A 19,435-nucleotide genomic window follows, 5' to 3' on the forward strand; every position below is an offset into this window, starting at 1 on the left:
CATTATAATAAGATTTTAACTTAGACGTTATTATCTCGTAAGTGGAACTAATACTTTTCATTATCAAAATATCACATAATTAACCTTATATTAACCGTTCCTATTAGAATTAATTATAGGTATTCAATTCAAGCTAATTAATATAATTAGTTTACATAATTTCCATAAGGTGATAACATTTCTAGCTAGTCGAGGAAAATTTGCTGGTCATTAGATTCTAAAGGACCGCGTAGGAATACCAGGAAATTAAAGCTTAATTTGTAATTAGCGAATATCATTTAGATGATATGAATTTGTGCTTAGCTTGAAATTTTTTGACCAGATTAATAATATTTTGATTCTTTTTGTTAATTATGTTTTTATATTGGATATTCATCAACGTCAATGCGTTATGCCGTGATGAAAAATGTGGAATTAAAGTATTGTCGACAATTCAACTGGTTAAGAATGTTCATTGTAGCAACAACATTAACTTGATTATTAGAGTGTTACGAAGCGCCCCTTGAAAATGCTAAAGCTGCGACAAATTAATGTGAAGCTTGTTGATTTATCAGTGGAGCTACAATCTATGAGAAAGGTGAGTTGTGTGTCAAACTTTGTAGGAAAGGTGGTGATGCAAATTGGGCAGTCAAATAAGTAAATGCAATCAGCAAGGTATATTTTAAATATTTATCTAGTGTTTTACATTATGACTTATGGTTGGCTTTGTAAAGACCCAAGGATCCTTTTAGTAACAAAATGATTAAAATCTTACACTTTCAACTATTTAAAGCCTTAACTAAATGAACCTAAACATATTTAAAATTTACCACAAAACATATTCATCGAATTAACCTATCTAAATATGTTAAAACATTACCAAATAATAGTTTTCAATGCAACATTACCAAACCATCCATTTGGAAATTCAAATTTACAAAATCAAGCATAATTAACTAGTAATTAATGGGTAAAATTAAACCAAAATAACATTATAAATCGCTTACAATAAGTGTGAAGATAAAAGAACATATACTGAACAAAATTTTGGAAAAACAAATAAAGCAATGAAACATAAAGAATGTATACAATATTTTAGATTGATATGATAGAGATGTCGGATCGATTAATTTTATGTACATGACAAATACAATTATATCAATAAATTAAACAGTTAAGCGGTAAAATATTAATCGTGGGAGGGTATAAGTGAATCCCTCCCATGAATAATTAATTTAATTCAAACTAATAAACGAACCGGAATAAATTTGAAGAACTCATGGTGGTACTTGAATTTGAATCCCTTCAAGAACACTAAAAGATCAAGATCAAGAGAATAATTAAAGGTATTTCAACCATGTAAGCAGGGTAGTAATGACAAGAACAAATACTAAAGAAAAATTTAGAGAATAGAATAAATTAAAGAACGAGAGAAGAGCGGTTGAAAGAAGAAAGATGTTGGATTGACATGGGAAGAAAGATGTTGGATTGACATGGGACTTGAAGAGGATGTTGGCTTTATATTGAGAAAAACGCGTTCTCATATGTTTCTTTGTTGATGCATTGGGGTTTCAAACTCCTAGAAGATGCTTAGCTTAAAGCTTTACTTGATGCTTGAACTTTTAGGGTTGATTGATTATCTAATAGATTATGAATATTGATAATGACTCTTGATTATCTAATTTTTTTGGTCGTTGCATGCATCCTAATATATGTTTGCATTCAAGTTTGTGGTTAGTGGTATATCTCATGTCATCTTGTTTGCTTAGGTTGGATATGATCAGCTCAGCTCTCTCTCTCACACACACATAGAAACCAAGTAGTGAATGTTTTTCATTGTATAGTATGCATTTGTATTTGTATATAAATTGTAAAAATATTAGTTTGATTTTATAAGTATTGAATTGAATAATTAATTCAATTAATTAATTAAAATAAATTTAGAAAAGAAATCACACAATTACCTTTGGTGAAACTTGAAAAAAATAAAAGAATATAATTAATAAAAACATGCATTAGGTAAGAAAAAAAATAACTAATAAATAGAGTGAAGATTTGGAAGTTATAGAAAATAAATGAAAAATATCCATTGCTTTTCGTTCTTGGTTCTCATCCTCGTTTATCTTCTTCTCCATTTCTTTTCGTTCTTGGTTCTTATCCTCTTTTCTCTTGTCCTTTTCTTTTCGTTCTTGCTTCTCATCCTCTTTTCTCTTCTTGTCCTTTTCTTTTCGTTCTTGCTCCTCTAATTTCTGCTTCTGCTTATTTTTCTTTTTCGTCTTCGTCTCGTCCTCTGCCTGCTTCTTATCCTTCCCTTGCTGTGCCTGTGGTTGTTCCTGTGCCTGTGGTTGTGCCTGTGCCTGTGGTTGTGCCTGTGCCTGTTCACCTGCCTTTGTAAATGCAAGAACATCCTTGGACCACCAAGAAGGTCCTTCAGATTTCACCAAGCATATCTTTTTGCTTTTGAAAAACTCCATGTTGGGGTATCCCTTAGAGTCGTAATAAAAGAAGTTGGCGTCCTTAGCATGCCTAACGATGAGACAACGAACAATGGGATGCATCTTATAGCAGCTACCCTTGGACCCGCTTCTCTTATAAACAGGCTCGATGAATCCACGCTCCACAAATTCCTCAAGAATTTCATTCACCGTTTTCGTATCAGATTCCGATGTCGGCCTTAGCCTTTCCCCTTCCCACCAAAACCGTAGAAGCCTCTCGGAAACCTCAGCATTCTCTGGGAAAATAGCGAAACACAGCAAACACAATTTTTCGGGTTTTTTATTAAAATAGGACAAAAAAATTAACAAAATACCAAAATAATACAAAGTAAAAACTATGTACCAAAATGATACATTTGGGGTGGTGCCGCCTATGGCAGAGGCATGACCACCCCATGTCAGATCAGAAATTACTATAGCTGCCGGTCAAATTGTGGAGCAGGATTAAAATGTAATAATATAAATTATTTAGGGACCTGTTATGCAAAATGTTCTATTTAGAATGGCGGCTGAAAAAAAAGGGAAGGTGGGTGACAGTGTGGCGGCACTAAACTTTAAATAGGGCTAATTGCCTAAGTCTTCATTATTTATTATTTTCTTTTTATTCCCTTCAAATTACTATATTGTTTTTAAACAAGCCCTTAACCTATTTTTGTAGTTAAATAAGCCCTTAACTTATGGTTTTACTCATAAAAGCCCTTTTATTTTAATATTAAAGTAAATATATTTTACCCAAAGTAAAGCTATTTAAAAAATATAAACTAATTAATATTTTAGGTTGATGTGAATAGTTTATTAAATAAAAATAAAATTTTAAAATTTCTTGAGAGTGCTTATATACATGATATTCTTAACTACTCTTTCGAAAATTTTAATTACTTTTTAGATTTTATGTTCATGTTAAAGTGTATATAATTTTATTGCATCAACAAAAATTTAAGATAAAAGCTTGAAATTCAAAATATATTTACTTTAATATTAAAATAAAAGGGCTTTTATGAGTAAAAACTATAAGTTAAGGGATTATTTAACTAAAAAATATGTTAAGGGCTTGTTTAAAAACAATATAGTGAGTTAAAGGGGGAATAAAAATAAAATAATAAATAAGGAGGGCTTACAAGAAAATTAGCCCTATTTAAAATTTGGTGCCGCCACGGCCCTTTTTTTTTTTCACCAACGATTCTAAATGGAACAATTGTATAACAGGTCCCTAAATTCTTTATATTAATACATTTTAGTCTTGTGTTGCAATTTGACCGATAGCTACAGTAATTTCTGATCTGAAATGGGATGGTCATGCCTCTGCCATAGGCGACACCAACCCAAATGTACCATTTTGGTACATAGTTTTTAGTTTGTATTATTTTGATATTTTGTTAATTTTTTTGTCCTATTTTAGTAAAAAACTTTTACCTAGATTTTCGTAACGGTCTTGAAACTCTTTGAGGAAAGACCCTTTCTGGAATATCCCATCCGCTTGGTACGGACTGGGCAGCTTGCTCGCTTCTTCTCTGGAAGTCGTGGTTAACAAACGGCGCGCTTCGGTGGAGGAAGAAGTTTGATGTAGCAACGGGAGTTGGGCTTTGACTTTGGTCATGTTGCTTCTCAGCACTTTGAGATTGCGTTTGATCGTTTCCCACTCCACGTTGTCTGCGTTTGCGATGAGGTCGCCAAGGATGTCATTAACGTTGTTTGGAATGGTTTTTAGGGGCTCAGAAAGATTGGTTTCGTACACTTGCAATTTCTTGAATTCGTCAATCAAATATTTGAGCTCGTTGCAGGCTTTATCGAGCTCGAAACTCTCAGATGTCTCATTGCAGGCTAATTAATATAATTAGTTTACATAATTTCCATAAGGTGATAACATTTCTAGCTAGTCGAGGAAAATTTGCTGGTCTTTAGATTCTAAAGGACCGCGTAGGAATGACCAAGAAATTAAAGCTTAATCTGTAATTAGTGAATATCATTTAGATGATATGCTTAGCGTGAATTTTTTTTACCAGATTAATAATATTTTGATTCTTTTTGGCAATTATATTTGTATACTGGATATTCATCGACGTCAATGCATTATGCCTTGATGAAAAATGTGGAATTAAGGTATTATCGACAATTCAACTAGTTAAGAATGTTTATCGTGGCAACAACATTGACTTGATTAATCAGAGTGCTACGAAGTGTCACTTGAAAATGCTAAAGTTGTGACAAATTAATGTGAAACTTATTGATTTATTAGTGGAGCTACTATCTATAAGAAATATGAGTTGTGTGTCAAACTTTGTGGGAAGTTGTGATGCAAATTGAGCAGTCAAATTAGTAAATGCTATCAGCAAGGTACATTTTAAATATTTATCTAGTGTTTTACATTATGACTTAATGTTGATTTTACAAAGACACAAGGATCCTTTTAGTAACAAAATGAATAAAATCCTACAATTTTAATTGTTCAAAACCTTAACCAAATGAACCTAAACATACTTAAAACTTACCACAAAACATATTCATTCAATTAACCTATCTAAATATGTTCAAACATTACCAAATAATAACTTTCAATGCATCATTACCAAACCATCCATTTGGAAATTTAAATTTACAAAATCAAGCATAATTAACCAGTAATTAATGGATAAAATTAAACCAAAATAACATTATAAATCACTTTTGTGAAGACAAAAGAACATATACTAAACAAAATTTTAGAAAAACAAATAAAGCAATGAAACATAAAGAAAGGGTAAAGACAAAACTTTCAACCATTCAATAAATATTAATGTATATAATATTTTAGATTGATATGATAGGAATGTCGATCGATTAATTTTATATACATGACAAATATAATTATATCAATAAATTAAATAGTTAAGCATTAAAATATTAATGTGAGAGAGAGAGCATCTTGAGAATAGCGTTAAAAATTAAACCAAGGAGGTTTGATTTTATAAGTGTTGAATTGAATAATTAATTAATTAAAATAAATTTGGAAAAGAAATCACACAATTATCTTGAGGGAAACTTGAAAAAAATAAAAGAATATAATTAATAAAAACATGCATTAGGTAAGAAAAAATAACTAATAAATAGAGTGAAGATTTGGAAGTTATAGAAAGTAAATGAAAAATATCCACATGTATACAATAAAAGCGATAGAAATACATACATAGTTTGTGTACGACAACACATTTGATATTATATAAATATACAAACCAATCACATTTCCTCACAACATATAAACACATAAAAGTAATGACATTGATAAGTGGAAGTGTATGCATGAACTACGGAGGATGGGCATCCATGCGTATTTTTGTTCAAGCTTGCTTCTCCCACGCACCACTTGCATCGCAAGGGCAGAACGTGATTTGAGGGCAATTCACTTTCTCCAACAACTTCAGGTCGGGGAATTGCTTTTGAATTTGTTTCCAGTCCATCTTTATATTAATCAAGTATTTCAAACGTAAAGTCTCCACGTTCCACTTCTCGTCTTGGTTAGCCACAGGAATATGACTCACTTCTCCACCTCTAAAGTAGAGACGCCGTAGGTAAGTCAGAGTCTTGGGGACCAACCACTTCGGTGGTTCTTTATCTGGGTAACATCGGATATCCAGTTTCTCTAGCTTCAACTCTGGTTTTGGGGACCGACCACCTTGGTCTTTGTTGTTTGCGTGTACATTGGATTGCAGTACTGCACCACTTTTCTTCTTCTTAGCATTATCCCCATTCTTGTCCTGGCCTGCTTTAGCTGTCGTAGGCGCCACAGCCACATTGCCTTTTTCAGGTACTGACTTTGAAGACCCCAAAAATGGTAATTTCAAATATTTCTCAAGTACCTTTGCTGTGGGCACTAATTTTGACACTTCACTTGTTTTGTTCTTGTCTTCCGGGTGTTTTGCTTTGTCATGGGATTTTTTTGTTCCACCAGCTCCCCACGCTATTTTCAATTTGGTAAGCGACTTAAACTCAGAGAAATGCTTTATTGATTCCTCTTCTTTTATTGAGAATTTGTCATCGTGGATGCTAATGCTGAGTTTCTCCAGTTCAGACAACGTTGTCAAGTGGGTGAGATGGCATGGGCTATTGGAGCTAATTACGAAACCCTTGAGGACTTTGAGTTTTGAGAGCTTTGAGAGATCTGTGGGGATCCTGTCCAACAGATAGCACTCAGATAAATCCAAGTAAGAGAGCATCTTGAGTAAACCAACCTCCTTGGGAAGCTCCTCCAGGTTGTGACAAGCTTTTAGATCTAAGATCCTCAAGTTCAGGAGCATGCCAATAGAAACAGGGAGAGTCTTGATCCCGGAGATCCCTTGAAGGCTAAAAAACCTTAGCTTGTTCATATTCTTCAACCCTCTTAAAAAATGCACGTCTTCCACCTCCATATGCCGCTCAGCTGTGCGCTCCCACCTTCCTAAATAAAGGACGTCTATGTTTTTCATCTTAGGAAATAGCTCCTCCGGCAGTTCGGGAAATTGCTTGCTCACATTGAACAACGTTTGCAGATTTTCCAGGTAATTTATTCTCTTAGTCTCCAGCTTTCCTCTCTTCTTCTCATCCTCTATTCTCTTCTTCTCTTTTTCTTTTCGTTCTTGCTTCTCATCCTCTTTTCTCTTCTTGTCCATTGCTTTTCGTTCTTGGTTCTCATCCTCGTTTATCTTCTTCTCCATTTCTTTTCGTTCTTGGTTCTTATCCTCTTTTCTCTTGTCCTTTTCTTTTCGTTCTTGCTTCTCATCCTCTTTTCTCTTCTTGTCCTTTTCTTTTCGTTCTTGCTTCTCATCCTCTTTTCTCTTCTTGTCCTTTTCTTTTCGTTCTTGCTCCTCTAATTTCTGCTTCTGCTTATTTTTCGTCTTCGTCTTCGTTTCGTCCTCTGCCTGCTTCTTATCCTTCCCTTGCTGTGCCTGTGGTTGTTCCTGTGCCTGTGGTTGTGCCTGTGGTTGTGCCTGTGCCTGTGCCTGTTCCTGTGCCTGTTCACGTGCCTTTGTAAATGCAAGAACATCCTTGGACCACCAAGAAGGTCCTTCAGATTTCACCAAGCATATCTTTTTGCTTTTGAAAAACTCCATGTTGGGGTATCCCTTAGAGTCGTAATAAAAGAAGTTGGCCTCCTTGGCATGCCTAACGATGAGACAACGAACAATGGGATGCATCTTATAGCAGCTACCCTTGGACCCGCTTCTCTTATAAACAGGCTCGATGAATCCACGCTCCACAAATTCCTCTAGAATTTCATTCACCGTTTTCTTATCAGATTCCGATTCCGGCCTTAGTCTTTCCCCTTCCCACCAAAACCGTAGAAGCCTCTCGGAAACCTCAGCATTCTCTGGGAAAATCGCGAAACACAGCAAACACAATTTTTCTCTTGTATATAGATTTTGGTAACGGTCTTGAAACTCTTTGAAGAAAGGCCCTTTCTGGAATATCCCATCCGCTTGGTACGGACTGGGCAGCTTGCTCGCTTCTTCTCTGGAAGTCGTGGTTAACAAACGGCGGGCTTCGGTGGAGGAAGAAGTTTGATGTAGCAACGGGAGTTGGGCTTTGACTTTGGTCATGTTGCTTCTCAGCACTTTGAGATTGCGTTTTATCGTTTCCCACTCCACGTTGTCGGCGTTTGCGTTGAGGTCGCCAAGGATGTCATCAACGTTGTTTTGAATGGTTTTTAGGGGATCAGAAAGATTGGTTTCGTACACTTGCAATTTCTTGAATTCGTCAATCAAATATTTGAGCTCGTTGCAGGCTTTATCGAGCTCGAAACTCTCAGATGTCTCGTCCTTGGACTTTGGATCCCCAGCAGCGTCCTTGGACTTTGGATCCCCAGCAGCCGTATCAGGGGAAGACAATTTAGAAGCCTTGTCGGGCTTTGCGGCATCAATTAGTCTTGCATACATGAAGCTTAAACTCTCAATGACTTTCCCCATGGGTACCTGATCATCTCGCGGCAAAGGAGAACTATCTTTAGAATTCAAAGACATGATTCGTCTTCTTCTAAATTCTCGCGGATCACGAGCTTATCGTATTTTCTTTTTCTTTTCTTTACTATAATATTTGAAAAATAATAAAATTTTGAAAAATAGAATAAAGATATTTGTTTCTTTTACTATCTTGTAATGAAATATCCTAGGTGAATGATATATATAACCTTAAATAAACATGTTTGATAGAAAATATTTTTATGAAATAAATAAAGAAATTAAAAAAATAAAACAATAACAATAGAAAACTAGTAAGTGATATGCAATCAACATTACTCAACTTTTTGATGGCGTTTCTTTGACAACTCCTTTTTACCATGAAAATGATGCCTTATATATTACTTTTAATTAACTCTGTTTTCTGTAACCTTAAAAACGAAAAATGTTTATATTTTACTAGCAATACCTTTCTCCAATGGAGCTGGGATTTGACTTCGGCCATGCTGCTTCTGAGGTCTTTGATTTTGTTTGTCATGAGTTCCCACTTGCCGTTTTCCATGTTGGGGTCTTTTACGATGCTATCAACCTTCATATTAAGGGTTGTTAGGGGTTCGGAAAGATCGGTTTCGAAGCTTTGCTGTTCCTTGACTTCCTCAATCAAAGACCTGACCTCTTTGGAGGCTGCATCCAGCTCGAGCTTATCAGACGTGCCGGCGTTGGACTTTGCAGCCGCGGAAAGTTTTGTGGACAAGAGGCTTAAATTCTCAATCGTTTTTGCCATGGATAAGGGATGGTTGAAAAGCATTGATTGGTGAAATTCAAGAATAGGGTGTGAATGAGATGACGTTGAAAATGGAACAAAGGTTCTGTGCTAGTTTTAAAGTCTCGTTTCCAAACCTTCACGTAAGGTAACAAAAATATGCATTACTTCATTCATTTTATTATCATCCTAAAAAGCCAATAGCTTCTTCAGTTTGTAAAGGTTTAGAAGAATAAATTAAACATGGTTTATCATATATTCTTTTAAAAACAATTTTGATTATTAAAGTTAAAACCATTCAAAAACATGCCTCTTTTTAACTTTTATTAGAATAAATATCAACCTACTTAATCATTAAATTTAGGTGTAATTACATACAAATAATTAACATGTTTAGGTAACTATTGTAATTGGTGAGTCTCACTGAATTGAGCGTAATTAGAGCCTCCAATTACACTTTTCAATTCTTAAGAGGAGAATAAGAATTACACCCAAATCCAATTTTAAAATTTACTTTTATACAAGTTATAAAATTTATATTTTAAGTATATATGAACATGTATGAGTGCTTAGGATAGTTATAGCGGAAAAATTATATCATAAATTCTAGAAAACTATATTATTTTATGGTAAAAAGTTTATTATAAAAATATTATAAGATTTTTATAATTAAAGCTAAAATTATTTGGATTGTAAACTCAAATATTTTAAGTTTGATGCTAATTATGCAAAATAAAAAAAAAAAATCTTAGGGTATGATACCATTTGAGAGAATGGTGACAGACACAATCATCATAAATAGCTTGAAAACTCTTTAATTTGAGACATTTAAGATTTTAAAATATGATTGATAAGACATTTATGGTTCTTAAAAAATATTTCTCATATTCATATTAACATCACTTTATGGCTTGTTTAGTAGTGCTTAAAAAAACACTTTTGGCTTCAAGAACACTTTTGGCTCCAAAAGTTATACTAAATAAGCCGCTTTTACTGAAATTTTTGGCTTTTTAAAAGCACTTATGAAAAGGAAAAATTAAAATTTTTAGCTTTTCCTTTCCCAAAAGTACTTTTAGTGCTTAATTAATTTTCAACCCTCTAATAACATAGTACTTTCCGTTTTTTTTCTTGGTGATTAATTATAAATGTGTTAGAATCATTAATTAAAAATAAAAAATATTTTTAAAATAATAAAAATATATTAATATCTAATTACAAATATTTAATGGTTATATTTAAATATTTAAAATATAGTTTCTATATTTTAATTAAATTTTATAAATAATTAATGTTTATTGCTTAAAAATATTTAAAATTTATATTTCATATATTAAAATATTTATAATAATTTTTATATTCTTACTAAAATATAATAATATTAATTAATTTAAATATTATTTAAATGCATATTTGTTACTTGACAATAACATGTCTAAAATTGACATTTTATTTTTCAAAAGTACTTTTGACAAAGAATGCTAAACACTTAAATATTAAACCAAATTTTTCAAAATACTTTTCTACAATATTTTTCAAAATCACTTTTCAAAATATTGTTAAACTAGCCCTTAATATAGTGTAAAAAATAAGGTCGATCGTAGAAGCTTGATGTATACTTCATAATTTAAATCAAAAGTAGAATTAAGATAATTCATACTTTAAAAACTACATGAAAGAAGATATTGATAATCATAAGGATACAAATTCAAATTTAGATGATGATGATGAACTCGATCAATGACCAACAAATGATGATAATAAGCATATGTTAAATATTAAAGAGCGAATAACACAACAAATATGTACTAGAATAATTAGATAAAATTGTATATGATGTTTATTTTTCTTATTTTTAGTAATCATATTATCAACTACTTTTTAGACTAATATAATATATATGATGATTTGATTTTAATTTTTGTTACTCGCTTAGAATTTTTATCATACTAATAATTTTTATAGTAATTAATATTTTTAAAAATATAAATTATTTAACTATATAATTACAATTTGTACGGTCAAATTTATCACCAAATACGTCCTAAAGAATTATAATTCTTTGTAATTACATGAGAATGTAATTATTACCCTAATAATTGTATTTTCATTAAATTATTCTGTGTTGTCCAAAAATATCCTAAAACAAAATTTGAGGGATGGAATAAATTAAGGATACATAGAGAAAGAGTAAAGATATGTTAAAAGAATAAAGATGTTGGCTTGACATGGGATTTGAAGACGATGTTTGTAAAGAAAGTTCGAATAAGAGAAAATTGTTATAGAAAGGACTTTTGTAATATCTCATATTCGATTTAATCGTTAGATCCAAATTATAAGAAGTTATAATCGCTGTCAGAGCAATTACGATCAATTATATTCAAATATCTACTTTTTATGACCAATTATGTGATGAGTGTAACAAAGAAATATAGAAACAAATAATAAACATTAATGTTCAAATGAATAGATGAGTTTGAGTTATTCTTTTGTAAATATAAGTAAACTTAAATAAATATAAAACATGTTAATATCGTATCTAGATCTGATCCGACTTATTAACACCTCTATTTTTAAGTATATTAATTTAATTTAAAATCATTTTAGAAAAAAAAAAGGAAACTGCAATATCCAGCTAGATAGGTGTGGCTTGGGACAAATGCTTGTTGCCTGCCTCTGTGCTGTCAACTACACTCTTACGATGGATTCTGTCCACTCCAAATGTCCTTTTCTTTTCTCTCCATTATCACCCTTTTCTCTACTGATTCCCATGTTTCTAGTTAAATATTATTTATTACACTAACAAAAGCAAATGGTAAGAAAAAAAAAGATAACGAGAATCTAATCTTATCAGACACAAAAAACACCCATTACGCAAAGCAAGCTTAAACTAAAGCCAACCCTAACCTAAAGTTGCCCCACTCTTATCATCTTCTCTGTCCTTTTATGCTTGTCTCTTCACAGAATCTGTAACATCATCACCATTTGTTATTGCAGCATATAACTCTGGTTCTCAGTTGACTTTTTTATTCTTGGCTTTCAACGAATCTAAGATCTGAGGACCCTTTTGTCTGAAATAGAGTTTCCCATAGCTGGGAAATAGACAACAACATGGTTGGTCTTTTTCCTAGATTTTCTGTTGGCAAAGCTGGTCATCGACGATCCCAGAGCGCTCTTGTAAGAAAATCTAAATCATTATTTTTTATTTCTTCTTTTGTGTCTTGTTTTGCATTAATCTTGTGATCTGTCTGTTTCTTTAGTTGTTATACTTGCTTGAATGTTTCCTTAATGTGCTTTTGACCATTTTTTTTATACGAATTAGTCCTTTAGTTGCCTTGGTTTTGGGATTTATTTCATAAAAATCACCAATATAAGCTAAACCCAGATCTCCTAATCAATAATCTGTTTTATTTCATAGAATCTGCTTTTGGATTGTTTTGGCTCTTTCGCCATTTAATTCAATGCCTGTTAGGCTAATGTTACTTCTATTTTCTTTTGCTTTATTCTTTTGGATTAAATAAAAAATTTATTAAAAATTATGTAGTAACTTAAAATTTCATAAATTTTAGGCTGAGGCAACTTCCAACCCCTTTAATGTCGTACCTGGATTTTAGTTTGCATAACACGACTAATGAATTGCCTCACTTGTGGTTCAGGTGGAACGGGAAGTGGTGCCTCCAATTTCGGATGTTGCAACAGTAGCAGCGGCCACTGCTGCCCCTACTACTGCTCATGGAATCGAAGTAGCGGTCGAGTTTAAACCGGTAGAACATCCAATTGAACCTTTGGACAACGACCAGCCGATTCAATGCCCATTGCCTGAGCCTTCAATTCTAAATGTAAGCTCCGGAGACTTGTCTTGTTGGCTTGAGTACCTATTAGTATAGCTGGCCATGATTATGTGATAATCTCACCATGTAAGTTCACTATTCTATAAACCAAACTACCCTAGAGGAATTTGTATTAGAAATTTGATTCTATTTTGTCTTCTTTTACTTAAAAAATGAACAAATTAATTCTTGATTATTTTTGTTAAACATTCCATTCATTTTTACTATCTAATTATAATAGATTCCATGTAGTTTTACCCATAAAAATTCATGGATATATGCTTTGCATTACATATATAATATACTGTCGTGATTAGGACGGAAGAATATGGAAGGAGCGTGTATCAGCTAGCGTACGGAGGAGAGCCGACTTGCCGGTTATGCAAGATGGAGGCACCCTTCAATCTCAATCCGAATCTGAAGCTACTGTCGGAACCAAACCTCGGCCGACCTCAAATCGTATGATCTTACCGTCTCTAAGTGCTCCGGAACATAATTTACTAAAGCTCCTTGAAGAATGTACTGCATCTGGGATCTAAAAGCATGCTGCTACAATGCTACTTCAACTTCATTGGAATAATTTGCATGTCATCTATAAACATCAAACTATATATACATCATGGAAATGTTACCCACTGTATATCTCATAAATCACATCTAAATTTAAATCCATCTTTTCATTTCTACTTAAATATAATTTTAACTATTTTATGTCTATAAAAATTTAAATTATATTTTTTTTAGAATAAAATGTAATTGTCCAACTAAATGACATACATAAAGCATAACGATGAAAATTTTGCATGTCATTAATTATTTTGATTGGCTCGTAATCATACGAATTAAATCTTTATAAAAATAAAATAAACATTTTCATGGTAATGAAAGAAAAACTTGCAATACATTATCATGTTGAAAGAAATTTTAATGCAATTAAAATGTTTAAATGTATAATCTTTTATGGTGTATATAAAACAAAATAAATCACTAATATTAATATAATAAATAACATATTTTTTAAATTCCAAGCTCACATGTCCAAATGACTCATTTGAAAAATAATAAAATATAATTTTACTTGCCAAAAAATAAAAATTTATATTATATGTTTTATAATTAGAATTAAATAAAATATTTGTTGTCTAATTACAATAAATAAAAGTACCATGAAAGTAGTTATACTAAATGTCGATTGCATTGTGTCTTCTTAACTAAAAAATGGGTAAAATAATCTTTATACATTAGATCAAAGAGCAAATTAGTTTTTATATTAAAAATTTCATTAATTTATACTATTAAAATTAATCTCGTTGACGAAAAACCAAATATTAATACATAACATGCCACGCTTACCATATGTTATTTAAGAATCGATTTTAAAATAAAAATAGATAAAATTTTAATAAAATGATTGACTTGCTCTTTGATCCAATGTAATAGGCTAGTTTGTTTATTTTTAAGTATAAGAATAATTTTTTAAAAAGTAAAAATAAATAAAAATTTTTAAAAAAAAATTAAACTATTTTTTGATGTAATATACAAATATTAATTTATTCAAATTTTTAAATAGGGAGACAAAATACAAAGAGTAGCACAATGAACCAAATTCGTTGCGTAACCCGACCCACTTTACTTTTTAGTACAACACAACATGCCCGGCCCGATATCTTTTGCCTTTTTCGGGTTCCGTTATTCTTTTCTTTGGGCACAAGACACGCAAAACATCATTTTTTTCAGAGTTCAATAAATAATAGAAAAAAACCAAAATTGAAAAAAAAAAAACCCTCTTTACGCTTCAGCTTCTCTTCGACTGTGTAGTGGAATCGGGATCCATGGCGGCCTTGCAATACCTGGAATCTCTTCGAAATGAGCATCCAGAGCTAGCCGACTGGTATAGTTCTCTAGCAGATCTGTATCAGAAGAAGCTTTGGCATCAGCTCACTCTCAAGCTTGAACAGTTCGTTGCTCTCACCGTCTTTCAGGTTTCTCTCTCTCTCTTTTTTTTTTGGTTTAGGGTTTTTTAGATCTCTTCTATATTAAAGTTTTTGAATGGAGTTGTTTTTTCCCTAATTGAGTTTGAGGAATTAGGATTTTGGTTTAGAACTGGGGTTCCATTTGGATCATTTTCTTTTCTTTTTAGTTTTAAATTGAAGAGAAATTATAAAAATGCTTATCATTTTGATTTTCGATAACTCAAAGATGATTCGAGAAAGTAGTTTCAGTTGAATTTTCCCTTCTACCTGTTGATTGTAATTTTTTTTTAAATAGAAGATGCCAAAGCATGGAAATTGTTGCTGACTTGTAAAACTTTTTAGAGGAAATATTTTGTTCTGCATGAGCTGCAATGCAGGAAGTTAGCTAAATATTAGTTTCTAAGGCTTTATATGTTTGCTTTTAGAAAAAATTGTTTACTTAATTGCAGAATGGAAAGTTTAAGGAGCAAGACTATGTTATATCTTTGTCAAATCATATGATATATGAAACATTAGCTTCTAGCTTTGACATCTTATTTTAGAATTCTTAATTGTAGACAGGAAAATTTTGGGAGGCAAGCTTATGTTACACTCTCTCATCCCTCTTGTTTTTTCGTGTTACATGTTGAATTTTATCATGATTTCCTATTGGTCTATTGGGTCATTTAGTACGTCTTATTTGGATAATTAATCTGGAGTGTGGTTCAGTTAATGGTTTTCATTATTGAAGAGAAGGCTTTGTGTTTATATGCGTTCATGCATAGATAAATAAGTGTGGTAGCAAAGAACCAAGTGTACCCGACGAGCTAGATTTTGGCTAGAAGATTATACTTCCTATAACTTGTTTCTCTTAATTTTCAGGCTGGAGATGCACTGATACAGTTGTATCATAATTTTATCACTGACTTTGAGACCAAGATTAATCTTCTCAAGCTTGCACATTTTGCTGTTATAGTTTCTCGGCAGTATTCTGACAAAGAAGCTTCTACTAGTTATCTTGAAGGTGTGATCGAAAAGCTTCAGGCTACTAAAGAGCAGCGCATAGAAGAGCCAATTATTTATATTAAGATGCAAATTGCCAAATTTAAGCTTGAGCAGGGTGACCAAAAGGAGTGCAAGAAACTTCTTGATGATGGAAAGAGTACTCTTGACAGTATGACTGACATAGATCCTTCTGTATATGCTAGCTATTATTGGGTTTCATCTCAATACCATAAATTTCGTCAAGAATTTGCTGACTTCTACAGAAGTGCTCTCCTTTATCTTGCATACACATCTGTGGCGTCCCTGTCAGAATCCTTTAAGCTGGTATGTTTTTATAGGTTAATGTGTTCTCTGGCGGGGAAATTGTACTTTCTTGTGATACTACAGGAGCTCATCATTTTTACTCATTAATCAAGATTTGATGTTACAAACTCGTTGTTCCTCAGTGTCCCTGCAAGAAATTATTGTTTTATCAACCAATTCATGCGCAGCAGTGCCTTGGAAGTCTAAATTTTTGTATTACTAGTTCAGCCTTTTCTTTCATGCCACGTCCCTTTCAATATCTAAATTTTATAATAACAAAGATGACTCAAGTTTCCAGGTATATAATCGACAATAAGACCTCCATAAAAATGACATACCTCTGTATGGAATTAATGCTGATTGCGGTATAGCTGATGTGCTTAAGTAGTCAGCCTTCCAGCTGGAAGGCTGGGGTGGTGCTTATCCTTACACTCCTGTCATTAAAATAGATGGATAAATAAATAAACTAAAGAAAGTTTAATGCTTTTATTTGGCCAGTAGATATTTTTATCCTTTGACTTCAATTCATTTTATTGTTATCCTTTAAATTATGTAGGATTTGGCATTTGATCTGTCCCTTTCTGCTCTTCTGGGTGATAACATCTACAACTTTGGAGAACTGCTTGCGCATCCCATTGTAAGAAGACCAGCTTTCTAATTTCACTATAGATTGTAGCTGAATATTCTTTTTTAATATTTTTACAGACAGAATAGTTTCATGTCATGATCCTCTATTTAATCAAAATGTTATTCATCCTTGTTTGCCATTAACAAGTTAAGCATGTATTAGTTAACCTTTAATGGTTGATAATGCTATTTGTCTGATAGTATGGTTCATTGAGGATATTGCTATTTTCATTTAAAATCTGATTTTAGTTTTAACCTGGTTTAGGCTGTTAATCAAGCTTTGGTTAAATAAAGAATGTCAATAACTTTGGAAGCAGTAGAAGACCCATTTAAAATGTTGTGATGTAGTGGTTGATTGTCCATTGTAGGAACACAAGGAATATAGATGCATAACATTGAGAATCGATTAGCTTCGTGGATTTACTTGTAGGCATGGTTCAACCTGAAAGTTGGAACTTTTTCCGAGGGAATGAAACATTTCAATGCCTAGAATGGAAGTAACTTTATTTATGCTACAAACAAAATGGTTGCTCATACGGAATCATGATGTCTAGTAGTAGACAATTTGGTATGAATGAACATCTTTGGTTTGATGTTGATTCAAATGTTAAAATGTGTAAACAAACAGATAAGAAATACCATTTTTTGTGTAATTACGTACAGTTGACAGTTTATAGTATGGACTTTAATAATTGCACTAAAGTAAGGCTGATAAGACCAGTCTGAGATGTTGAGGTTAGATATACGTAGAGGTGCAAAGGAGCCTAAGTAGTGATTGGAAAGTGCCATATGATTACAGGTTCTTTTCATTTTTTTTATTTTCTTTTATGCTATTGCAGTTGCATGCTTATTTGTCTTTCAGGGGGCTGATCTGAAATGCCACTCTTGTGTTATAGGTTTTGTTCCTTCTGATTATCATTGCTTTATTCTATGTACATTCATATATACACTTTTGTTATGTTTGAGATGATGACATCCTTCGCATCTTTTACAGATAACAAGTCTTCTTGGGACTAGGGTTGAGTGGCTTTACCATATCCTCCAGGCCTTCAACTCAGGTGATCTAGCTCGCTATCAAGAATTGTGTCATGTGCACAATGCTGCATTGAGGGCTCAACCAGCCTTGGTTGAGAATGAGAAGAAGCTGTCTGAAAAAATCAATATTCTATGCTTAATGGAGATTATCTTCAGGTGTGTGTTTGCAGTGTCCTCTGTATGTTGCTGATATCTGTATGTATGGTTAAAAGCTAAACTACAATATGTTTCCATGCAGCCGCCCATCCGAAGACCGAACCATACCGTTAAAAGTTATTGCTGAGCGAACAAAACTGTCCATTGAGGATGTTGAGCATCTTCTTATGAAGAGCTTGTCTGTAAGTTGCATCTTGTACAAGTCCAGCCTCTCCATTTCCTTCTCATATGAGCTTTTGCATCACTGCATGCATTTGATTGCATTTATGTCTACAACCACTAGCTATCGCATGGATTACTTGTATAACCTTTCATTTGAATCACAATTGCAGGTTCATCTGATTGAGGGCACAATTGATCAAGTTGAGGGTACAGTTCATGTCTCCTGGGTGCAGCCGAGAGTTCTGGGAATTCCACAGATCAAATCCTTACGTGACAGGTTGGATAATTGGGTAGGCAAAGTACAAACTGCTTGGTTATCAATCGAGGCTGAAACACCTGATCTTGTTGCAGCATGAATTTTTTCTCCCCTCAAGTTCCTTTCTGCCCATTGTAACAATTTCGTTATTGGAAAAAAAAAAAAAAAAAAGAAGAGAGAAGTTAATGGTGAGCAATGAGGATAGAGACAAGTGTAAGTGATGTGGGGATATTAGTTGATAGTTGATCCTGGAATTCTTCTATTCTTGTGGAAGGAGTGTCCCCTCCTTTGTACTTTCTTTTTCACGTTTGGTCATTTGTTGGATATTTACAGTGGCATATATGCCTAAGGATACTTGTTAAACTTGAGAATAGCTAGTTTCCTTCTCTTTTTTAACTTTGTATTGGGAGTTCTAATTTACATACAATCAGATATATGAACCACTTTCATGTGGATCATATGATAAGAAAGTGCATTTTCATTTTAGAATGTTCTTTTTTATCTGCCATGGATCATGTTGTTTGGTCAATATTGCAAGATATGATGGGCCTTGAAAACTCGAAAATGAAACTTAAAACTCAAACTCCATTCTCAGTTCAGTTTTGTTCTATTTTCAGTCCAACTTCAAGCTTTGTTTCTCAAGTTGAGATAAATCAAATTGTATAAGATGTCATAAAAAATTCACTTTTTTCTTATACCCCATATCTTAATTTTATCATTAATATTGTTTTCTTACTGATATCATCCTTTTTTTCTTTGTAATCTTCCACATGGAAATTTGATTGTTGTTGAAAAAAGAATATTGTGGTTTTCATGTACTGCTAAGCAGTATGGCTGGAGCTTCAGTACTTGAGCCAAGCAGGTTCTTTTCACCACCATCAGATTCATGGGCATGCATTTGAGCTTGGCTCTGAATGCAAAACAGCTTCATCAATACGTATGGCACGGCAAATGTTGTGACATTAAAAA

At 32.7% G+C, this 19,435-nt stretch overlaps 4 protein-coding genes across 5 annotated transcripts; 2 read left to right on the top strand and 2 right to left on the bottom strand.

Annotated features, from left to right (window-relative positions):
• Positions 1-1,939: 1,939 nt before the first annotated feature.
• LOC108451736 (uncharacterized) lies at positions 1,940-4,071 on the bottom strand. Its single transcript, XM_017749393.1, has 3 exons — positions 3,888-4,071; positions 2,073-2,710; positions 1,940-1,954 (listed from the first exon to the last, which is right to left on the bottom strand). The coding sequence occupies exons 1-3, from the start codon at positions 4,069-4,071 to the stop codon at positions 1,940-1,942; spliced, it is 837 nt and encodes a 278-aa protein (XP_017604882.1).
• Positions 4,072-5,591: 1,520 nt separating this feature from the next.
• LOC108451776 (uncharacterized) lies at positions 5,592-9,353 on the bottom strand. The gene is made up of 2 exons (XM_017749454.2): positions 8,850-9,353; positions 5,592-8,395 (listed from the first exon to the last, which is right to left on the bottom strand). Exons 1-2 carry the CDS (start codon positions 9,186-9,188, stop codon positions 5,789-5,791), a joined length of 2,946 nt encoding a protein of 981 aa, XP_017604943.1. The 5' UTR covers positions 9,189-9,353; the 3' UTR covers positions 5,592-5,788.
• A 2,591-nt stretch (positions 9,354-11,944) lies between these two features.
• LOC108451872 (uncharacterized) lies at positions 11,945-13,667 on the top strand. The gene is made up of 3 exons (XM_017749569.2): positions 11,945-12,317; positions 12,797-12,979; positions 13,288-13,667. Exons 1-3 carry the CDS (start codon positions 12,252-12,254, stop codon positions 13,507-13,509), a joined length of 471 nt encoding a protein of 156 aa, XP_017605058.1. The 5' UTR covers positions 11,945-12,251; the 3' UTR covers positions 13,510-13,667.
• Positions 13,668-14,664: 997 nt separating this feature from the next.
• Positions 14,665-18,955, top strand: LOC108453703 (26S proteasome non-ATPase regulatory subunit 13 homolog A). Of its 2 annotated transcripts, XM_017751969.2 has the most exons (6): positions 14,673-14,952; positions 15,805-16,251; positions 16,787-16,867; positions 17,852-18,048; positions 18,131-18,230; positions 18,381-18,955. In XM_017751969.2, exons 1-6 carry the CDS (start codon positions 14,803-14,805, stop codon positions 18,564-18,566), a joined length of 1,161 nt encoding a protein of 386 aa, XP_017607458.1. In that variant the 5' UTR covers positions 14,673-14,802; the 3' UTR covers positions 18,567-18,955. The 2 variants fall into 2 exon arrangements, with proteins under 2 accessions (XP_052881469.1, XP_017607458.1); XM_053025509.1 differs by having other exon boundaries at positions 14,665-14,952; positions 18,131-18,955.
• Positions 18,956-19,435: the final 480 nt, after the last annotated feature.

Source organism: Gossypium arboreum, chromosome 1 (assembly GCF_025698485.1).
Source record: "Gossypium arboreum isolate Shixiya-1 chromosome 1, ASM2569848v2, whole genome shotgun sequence".
Taxonomy (NCBI): Eukaryota; Viridiplantae; Streptophyta; class Magnoliopsida; order Malvales; family Malvaceae; genus Gossypium; species Gossypium arboreum.